The sequence below is a fragment of the Haliaeetus albicilla genome, chromosome 7, assembly GCF_947461875.1.
Source record: "Haliaeetus albicilla chromosome 7, bHalAlb1.1, whole genome shotgun sequence".
NCBI lineage: Eukaryota > Metazoa > Chordata > Aves > Accipitriformes > Accipitridae > Haliaeetus > Haliaeetus albicilla.
In genome coordinates this window covers 18,318,739-18,328,331 of record NC_091489.1, presented here as the reverse complement: position 1 = coordinate 18,328,331, position 9,593 = coordinate 18,318,739, and the positions used below count along the sequence as shown (strand labels likewise).

The 9,593-nt window shown below is 43.6% G+C and overlaps 1 protein-coding gene across 1 annotated transcript; it reads left to right on the top strand.

Annotated features, from left to right (window-relative positions):
* Positions 1-144: 144 nt before the first annotated feature.
* Positions 145-8,820, top strand: ZC2HC1B (zinc finger C2HC-type containing 1B). Its single transcript, XM_069786114.1, has 7 exons — positions 145-166; positions 1,602-1,666; positions 3,485-3,601; positions 4,607-4,745; positions 6,779-6,903; positions 7,657-7,762; positions 8,594-8,820. Exons 1-7 carry the CDS (start codon positions 145-147, stop codon positions 8,674-8,676), a joined length of 657 nt encoding a protein of 218 aa, XP_069642215.1. The 3' UTR covers positions 8,677-8,820.
* The last annotated feature ends 773 nt before the right edge of the window (positions 8,821-9,593 follow it).

Here is a 9,593-nt window from a genome sequence, read left to right as displayed (position 1 = left end):
AAAGATGTTGCTTGGGAACAAAAGTGGAAAGACATTTCAACAGAGGCAATAGAGTAAGAGTCAAAAAGGTTATAGAATTGTTTTCTTCCTCCACACTTGTAATCAATGAAACACTGTAGTAACTTTAACTCTGTGCCTTGGAGTATGGTAAAATCTGAAGGAAAAGGTAAGAAACAGTCACACATCTGCTCAGTAAGGCAAGAATTTCTTTTGTTTCAGCAAGAGCAGGTAAGGACCACTTAAATGAGAAGTCTCCCTCTTGTCAGTTACAATTCTTGTGAAAAAGGCTCTCTGTTATTGTTCAAGTTTTCCTACAAGCTGTTTTTGTTTAATACAAGTAATGGACTGTCATGGTTTAACCCCAGTCAGCAACTAAGCACAATGCAGCCGCTCACTCACTTCCCCCTCTCCCCCCACCCAGTGGGATGGGGGAGAGAATCGGAAGGAAAAAGGTAAAACTCGTGGGTTGAGATAAGAACTGTTTAATAGAACAGAAAGGAAGAAAATAATAAAGATAACAATAATAAAATGACAATAGTAATAATAAAAGAATTGGAATATACAAAAGAAGTGATGCACAATGCAATTACTCATCACTTGCCAACCAATGCCCAGTTAGTTCCTGAGCAGCGATCCCCCCAGCCAGTTTATATACTGGGCATGACGCCACATGGTATGGAATATCCCTTTGGCCAGTTTGGGTCAGCTGTCCTGCCTGTGTCCCCTCCCAGCTTCTTGTGCCCCTCCAGCCTTCTTGCTGGCTGGGCATGAGAAGCTGAAAAATCCTTGACTTAGTCTAAACACTACTTAGCAACAACTGAAAACATCAGTGTGTTATCAGCATTCTTCTCATACTGAACCCAAGACATAACACTATACCAGCTACTAGGAAGACAATTAACTCTATCCCAGCTGAAACCAGGCCATGTCCCTGCTCTGAAATGAGAACATGTGACTGCCACTGGAATCAGGCTTCAAACTACTTTCCATGTAACTTAAAAACCTATTTTTTTCAAAAAATTACTGATTTAAAAACAAAAAAATGCCCACAAACTTGAATCTACAAGGTAAGATCATCTTGGAATGCTGTTTAAGCTCGTCATGGAAACATTCTGTCTTAAGAATGAAGATTGTGTTACACTTAAGTGTGCCACCTGCCACTTTCTGGAATAGCAATGGTTTTTACCCTGAGCCATTACTTTGCATCACCAGCTCCTGATAACTTACACACAGAATAGAATAAATCTGGGTGCAGATGGCCTGCTTTTGCTTCCCAGCCCCGCTCCCTGAATTTAGGCAGTGATGAATACTCTTCCATCACCTCCTCACCCAACCATGATGTCATTGTGAAAGGACATACCTGAGCAGTCATGTGGAAAACAGAAAGCTGTCCATCATAGTAAAGGAGAGCTTGTGCATCACAGGAGCAAGATAAATAAGGTAGGTTTGCAAAAGGGAGCCCTGGCACGTGACTGTAGATGTCCCTTTCTGACAACAAAATACTGTTTCAGCAAGGGCTCAGTCCAAACGCTGACTCTGCTGTAGCGAAGCCATCCTGTACCGTGTAACTGAGACTCTTGCATGCTTTGAATCTTATACAGCTGCCCAAAGTCAAGATCTGGCTCCTTGTACAACCTGTGGAAGACATTTTGCACGAGATGTTCTGGTAAAACAAAACTTTTTTTTTTTTCTTTTTAATGTGAGTGTCAATGTGTTTAGCTGAAAGGGGTGGTGAGCACAGGGGAAGGAGGAGGTGGCTGCTAGTAGAGAAATGGGTTGAACATGTGTTTAAAAGAGCAAATGATCTGATTTCATTAGTGAACTTGATTAGAGAATTAATGAATGTGCACAGAAATATTGTGACTTAATCTATAATCTTGCACTATCTGAATTTACCTGCTTGTCCAAAACCAGATGTTTACTACAGATTGCATTTAAAATAACATATTATCTCTTGGTGAGACATAAATTACTAACCTAAAGCTTCCTTTGTGTTCCGGGTTTCTAGGCAGAATTTGTTCTTTCAGGCTTCCTGGGAAAAATAGACTAATAAACCATCTGATAAGTAGTCCCTTTGACAGCATAATGCGGGCACCAGGCTCTGTTCCAAAGCCTGCTGAAGTGAATGAAAAGATTCCCCCTGACCTCCCTGATCCCTGGATTACAAACTAAATGGGTGGCTGGCACAACCCAGCTGTGGGGTGTTCCTGCAAGGGGGGGGCTCTGCATGCACCCCTCCCCTCCTCAGTTTGCGTTACCGATCCTGTGGCTCTGTGGTAGATCAGGTCATCCCCACAATAAAACTAAAAACTGATTTAGGAAAAAAAAAAAAAAGACAAGAAAAATACACTGGAAGCTGAGTGACTATGAGCACTGAGACTAAGGTGGAACTACCCTGTGTTAGTAGTTCCTTGTTTGGTATCTCAGACCAGATACATGAAGAACATTGATGGTTTAATCTAGCAAAATCGTTTGAAAAGACAGTTATCTATGTTTTGAGGAAGGCAGGGAGTTTCTTGTCACTATTACTACCGTGAGATACAAGTCCTGTAATGCCCTTCTGTGTCCCGATGATGCAGGACTGGTATCCTCCTCGGTGAGCAAGACACGGGTATCTGCTGCCCTCTTGGTCCTGCAGAGGAATCCTCCTCTCAAGTTTGCTGTCAAAAATGTCTAGAAACAGAAGTTAAGGATCTGAAGCAGTAGTACAAAAGAGAAGATGTAGCTTTGTCCTCACTTTCACAGTGTTCCTCGCAAAGGGGATTGCTCACCCTGTTGCAGAAGACTGAGGTTGATGCTAAAATCTGAGACACTTCGGAATCTTAAAATCTCCTTTGTTGTGAGGCGTGGCTCTTTGACAAATTCAGCACTGGATATCTGTCTACCTAAAATTTCCCTGTGCTTTCAGCTGCAAGCGTTAGCCCTAGTTTTCCTTCTGAGTTGTCAGGTTAGCAGCTGCTCCCTCTCAGCCAGGGGCTGTTGCTGTTTCAGTGGTGTTGATGGGATGGACAGTGCTGCTGTTTGTCAGGGGAGTCCCTGGTCTGCAGTGCTTATCTAAACTCAAAGAACTAATAATGTAAATATCAGCCCCTTGAACAGTATCAGCCTGTTCTTCTTCTTAACCAAGAAAGAAAGAAAACCAAGTGTGGTGATGGTGGTGGGGAGCCCATCCAATGGGACTGTTCCTGTTCACAGACCCCGTCTGTTCTTCTCTGCAAGTCATTATTTGTGCTGGCCTCCAGCACATCCCTGAGCAGAACAAACTGGAAATGGCTTCTATTTCTTATTTGTGTCGAGCTGCAGCTGTACTTGGACAGCTTTTTAAAGTTTTGCCGAACTCCTTGAGGAGTTAAACTGAACCCGAAATAAATACTGCTTCAGCTCCCTGCTCCTGAACAGAAGTAATTTTAAAGCCTGAGTAAGGAAGCATAATTAACAAAGCATGACTTCAACACATAAATGACTGTTTTTCTTTGCATCCCAGCTGAGACACGACCCAATATGCAAGAAAGTCTTCAACAAGAAGCGCAAGCCCTTCAGCTCTTTGAAACAGAGACTGCAGGGAACAGAAATCACCGTGAAGAAACAGCCCCCACAAAAGGTATCGTTAAAACTGAAGCATGTGTGTTATCTCCATATGAAGTCTTTCATTCAGTAATGCTACTGTTTCTTCCGAGGACAAAGCCTGGATGTTGTGGATGAGTCTCACATATGTGCTTGACTCGGTGCCAAATTCTTTCCTCCCCCTCCCTGTGCTGTTAGGGTTTGAGAGTATATGAGAGCATTTCTCCATTCAGAAGCCAGACCAGTAGGTGTCATGACTACTCTGGGCACGTAAGTGTCTCTGCTCTTCTAGGAAATGTTTGTGTATGTATTTTAAAGACTATGCAAGTCTCTGACAGCTTCCTTTTCACTTAAATCTGAAAGACAGTGTGATCTAAGATGGTTGGTGCTTGAATGCTGCAGGTTGAACCTGAGACCTGTCAGTAGCCGCAAATCTTCCATAGATGAAGCTACAAAGATTCACTGCTGTTGAACTCAAGGGTTTAAAAATTTATTTAAATTGAACTTATTTACAAAGCTGGAGGGAAAGAGGCTTAAGCTCTTACTGGAACAAGGGGTTTTTCATGCATCATTGGGGAGGGGTGGAATATACATGGACATGCATGTGTATAATTTTACCCAGAGATGCCAAATCACTGCTGATTTGGTATCCATGCAGACTGCTGTTCTAAAATGTCCTCTAAAATCAGTTGTGGAAAGAAACAGAAATGTACAAAGGTTTAAAACAAGAAGAGGAATCTGACAAGTGGAGGAGAAGGGAAGGCGTCGGTCATAGTGTCTTTTCCATTCCCTCTTAAGTGCCCTTTGGTCTGCCAAGACCAGAGGGTTTTGCTGGAGTGCATTGTTTTTATCCATCTTCTGGGGCTGTCAATAGACAGTAAAGGGCTAGATCAGCTTCCCTGTGCCTTTCAAAAAAAGCAAATTTCTTTTGTTTGTAATGGTTTTCCTTTCCCTCAGAGAGGAAGAACCCTCACACTAAGATTTTTCTCTGTCCCTTGCAAAGGGGAAATACAGTTTGTGTTTTCCTTTATTTCCATTACAGAAACAGCCAGGGAAGAAATCTAACTGGAGGCAGCACCATGAAGATTTCATTAATACTATTCAATCAGCCAAGCAGGTCACAAAAGCTCTGAAGGAGGGCCACCCTCTTCCACCTCCTCCCCCACCAAGCATCAATCCAGGTTTGTGGTCTACTTTATCTTACTACTGTTCTTGTACTGATCTTTGGTAAAGCAATGACCTCTTATTACCCATGGCTGGGCTTCAGTTTTGTATCCCCTGGCACAACACAATGCAAACATTAATTCCCTCCATACTCTTTAATTTTCAGCTGTATTTCTTGGCTTAAATTGAGTAGGAGTGCAATGCAGAGGTGGTGGGGAGGAAAACTAACTGTACCTTTTGAGTTTAAAGGCAGCAAGTTTGGGGTCTGATATTAGATGCTTTGGGAGGAGAGTTGGGATGCCTGTGTTCTAGCATAGGCTGTACCACGGTATAACAGAGGGTGAAATACATCCCCTCACCATTCAAAAAAACTGTAGTGCCCATGGGCTTCTCCACTCCCATGTGGTGGCTTTTCCACTGTCCCCTTCCCCACCCAGCTGTGCAGGTAGGGAAAGTCATTTAGAAAAAGAGGAGTCTGGTTTCCTACTAATAGCAGGTGTGGTCTCTGCACAGAGCTCCCTGTGTTAGAAGTTATGGATCCAAAAAGATGCACATGCAGCCAATATTTCTCACGATATGTGATTTATGAAACATGGGAGCAAAGGGTCTCAGTGGAGCCTTGCCTGCGTTAGGAAGGCAGAGGGCAGGAGGGGGAGGGGGGGCCTCTCTGGGCTCACTTCCAGAGCAGGAATTCATGACTGATAGCAAAACCAGCTGCCGTGATTCCATTCTTCTAGATGACAGCGATGCAGTATAAGCAGCAGGACACATCTTCCTTCCTTGATTGGGGTCAAGCTCCTCTCTGAATTTCCACTGCTGAATTCTTTAATGACTCTGTTATTTCTTGTCTGAGTCTGCTGACACTAAGAGCACACCCCTCCCTTTCCTTCTCCCCCTTGGAGGAAACCGAGCTGTGTAAGAGCAGCGGTAGTTGTGGAGAAAGGAATTGGAGAACGGCTTTTTAGGAAAGACAAATTGCTGAGGGGCCTAGTGAGGATATATATCCTATACTACAGGACTGGAGAGAAAGCATGTGGATTATGGGGAGGAGAGAGAGAGATTCCCCTTCCCTGTCTTCCTCCTCCAAATAGAGTCCAGAGTTCCCTGTTCTCCCCTGAAGTGCCAGGTCCCCCTGCCAGCCCCCTGAAGCCAGGCATCTGCCCTGTCTCCTCCTCCTCCTCCTCCTCTCCCCTGCATTCAGAACCATTTTGCCCACGCTGCTTGTCAGGAGCCAGCTTTTGGTGGCTGCTTGGGCCACCTTTTCTGGGCTGTTACTGAGAGAAACGATTTGTAAAGATGCTGTATCTGTAATACTAGGATAAGGACACTTGGGCTGCTTTTGTAAAAGGCACTGGGCAGGGAGGAAGGATCTGAGAATGGCAAGGGCAGCGCGAGGGCTGAATGTGACTGCGTTGACCCCGAACACTGACCGCTCATTGAAACGAGTAGGACTGCACCAGCGATAAATGTCGCTGAATAGCTTTTAGGAGAATCAGGGCTGTGACGCTGTCATGAACAACTCTAGGAAGCACTGCTGTGTGTTCTTCACAATGCTGCTTCACAACCAGAAACCTGGTTCTTGGATGTGCCTTCAGCTGGCAGGGCACAACTTCTTCAGCAGTGTTTTGCCAAATAGCAATCTTAATGACCAATCTTCAAAAGTAGGCTTAAAAATCATTGGTTTGGACTACTCTGGAAACTTTTAAATAATGCTTTTTCTGCAGATTTGTTCATTGTGAGGTTGGGGGTGGGAATAGGACAAAGGTAATAAAACCTGCTTTTATTAATCCCAAGGGATTTATTTCTGAAAGCAATTACTGTCTGCTGGGTTAGTACCATGAGCATGTATTTTAGGATCCCAAGTGATTTTCTAGAGGTGTTTTTTGTACTTCTCCTAAGTTTGCACTTTGAGAGCGGACGGGAACTCAACGTGGTCACCTGCTGATGGAGCCAGGTTTCGAACTGCGTTTTGAGTGCTCCAGGAAAGCAGGGCAATTCTTCTCCTATAGTGTATAAACTGTGACCCAAGTTGTTCCTTTCTTATGGTCAGACTATATTCAGTGTCCACACTGCTCACGGAGATTTAATGAGGCTGCAGCACAGAGGCACATGAAGTTTTGTGAAGAACAAGCTGCTCGCCGTGCCTTTGCTGCAAAGACCACCGGGCAGGCTTTGGTAAGCAAACACAGTCACACTTGTCTTGTCGTGGAGGCAGATTTGCTAAACTGTAGTCTATGGTGAGTAAAGACCTATGTTAATATAAAACTTAAGATTCCAGGGAAGTTGGTAAAATCTTAAGATAAGATACATGTTGAGTATCAGCTAGGAGTTCCGTGAAATTGGAGCCCTTTGTCTGATATAAAAAGTGACAGAATGCGATAGTACAAAAAAGTTGAACAACAATTTCTTCAGACTCTTCTGCAATTGGATTCTGGGGTAACAACGGCTGTAGGGAAGCAGAAATCTGGCAGCATTTGCAATACATAAGAGAAAGCCCTTCCTGTTCATTAGGGCTCCCTGCTGTTGGCAGGTTTGCTGTTGCCTTCAAATGTATAGCTGATTTATTCCCTGGTCGCTAGACACAAGGCCAAAGGGCTAAGCCCCTTTGGGCAATCAGATAAGTGGAGCTAATTGGTAGTCGCTTGAGTGAGGTCCTATTTTATTACAGAAAAAAAAGATAATGTAAATGGTTCCTTTAGAAGAGTACTGATTTTCTTTCTTTTTTTTTTTTTTTTTTTTTTTAAGATCTTTGAAAATCTTACTACTCTTCTACCTATTTTGGGCAGGAAAAATGGCTTCCAGGTGGGAGGGGGTGCACATTTTTCCTGTTCCTTCCTAGCACTGCTTCAACAGCAATTTGGAGTTTTCACCAGGCTCTGTAAGCTCCTTGCTATTGTTGAGTGTGGATTGTGCAACTTCTTTTACTAGGGCAAGCAACCAGTGACTCCGAGAAAACCCCCAACCTTAACAACTGCTGTGTCACCGCTTCAGAAGAGAGTACGAGAAGGTGCTAATACAGACAAACCTAAGCCAGGTAAGGAGTTTATGTAGCCATATTTATCTTTTTCCTATAACAAACTCTGATGTATTTGAGGTGGGGGTGGCATTTTTAAAGCAGATTCTAGGCTTTGGAATCCAGTTTTCTGATAGAATAATAAAGTTTGAAATTTTTTTAATTCTTGTTTTTGCAAGTCCAGGCCTCGACATGAAATCCTAAACTCATTTCCGCACAACACTTGCTAGAAATGAGAAGTGTCAAAAATTTCCAGGTGGATGTTGCTGATGTTGAATGGCTTTCCAAGTCATTATCCTGATCTGTCGTGCTGAGTGTATACACAGAGGTTTTCATGTGGGTCCTCAGGAGGGACTTCTTAGCCTTTTCAATTAGAGGTCCTCCAACAGAAGTATCTATATAGACCTAAAACATGCAGTCTGGGTGTGAGGTTCCTTCTGTCCCATAGAAGACTCTATAACCTTTAATCTTTGCTTTTAAGATTTATTCCATCTTCTTTAAGTCCATGTAGTCCATCAAGCTTTGTATGTTGTTTGTTCCATATGACTTTCCCCTTGTTGATTCAGCCTTAAAGCTGCATCCCTGAAAGAGTTCCCTCTAAGCAGGATACCATATAACATGTTTGCTAACACCCACTGCTACCGGTAATCATGACCCGTACTCAGTCTATGTTTAGAAGATGTTTTATAAAGTTATTTTAATGGTTATGTCTAGTATAACCTGTGAATGATAATACATGCTGCTCTTTGTATCAGTATCTTTGATCCCTACGTTTCTGGGGTTTATGTTGAATTTAGGTAGGTTATAATTTTTTTTGGCCAATTTTCTTTTTTTTTTTTAAATGATCTACAGAGACCTCTCCAGGAATACTGCAGAAAACCAGAAAATCTTTGGGTCTATCTACTGGAAAAAAATCTTCAGGAGAGTTTGGGTAAGAAATATTTTTTTTATTTCAACATTATAACATAAAAGGACCTTGTTTGCTTTTGTGTATACACAATATCCTGTTGCAGTGTTTGCAGTATGAACTTCTTTGTATTAACTGAAGCGATCAATTGCACTGAAAACTTTCGCAGAGCTCCTCATGTCCCCAGCACAGCCTGCTGAGAATATTCATTTTGGTGTTAAATGTTCTTTGGTTTGGAGCAGTTCCATCTCGAGTAGGCAGTGACTGTGTTCTGCTGTTACAGGCATCTTGAGAGTATTTGCTGCTTGATAATGCAAACCTCTCTAACAGGTCTTGTGCTCTCACTATGCGCACCCATTGTCCGAGTGAGGAAGATGCCAGCATTTGTTTCAGTAGTCACTGTCAGGATGACAGCACGGAGGTTCATCCTTCTCCTCAGTGTTTTACTTTCCCAGACCAAGAAGTTCGGTTCTTCTGCTCTTCAGACCACGCAGTCGGTGCTGTTCCCATCTCGGGCCATGCAGAGCCATGTCAGAGCAGCAAGGCGGCCCTCCAGCCCCTGCCTAAGGTGGTTGTGGTGCTGTTGTGCAAGGGGATGGCTCAGACGATCGCCATCTTGCACCCCTGTGAGATGCGTACGACTGCACAATATGAGATCCTGGCAGGGAATATGGCCAAGACAGATTCCCTGTAGCTGGCAAGGTATCTTGAGCCTAGGAGATGAGCTTGTAAGAGTGCTTAGAGCGTTGGACGGACAGTCGCGTGCACAGAACAGTCTGTTGCAGAGACTCGTATTTGAAGTCTTTGCAGGGTCCTTCTACGTGGAGTTTTGTTGTCCCCGATTGCTGCTGGTCAGTGGCTAGGTACCTTCAACTCTGGGGAAGACTGCAACGGGCATGGGAGTGTTCAGTCCACGGTGCCATCGTCAACTCTACCTACCTCCCT

What these genes read in the sequence shown, in the direction of transcription:
- ZC2HC1B (XM_069786114.1), top strand. Translation starts at nt 145, where the DNA reads ATGGTAAAATCTGAAGGAAAAG. An exon ending in CCCACCAAGCATCAATCCAG is followed by an intron (nt 4,746 to 6,778) that starts GTTTGTGGTCTA and finishes TCTTATGGTCAG; the next exon opens with ACTATATTCAGTGTCCACAC. An exon ending in AGACCACCGGGCAGGCTTTG is followed by an intron (nt 6,904 to 7,656) that starts GTAAGCAAACAC and finishes TTCTTTTACTAG; the next exon opens with GGCAAGCAACCAGTGACTCC.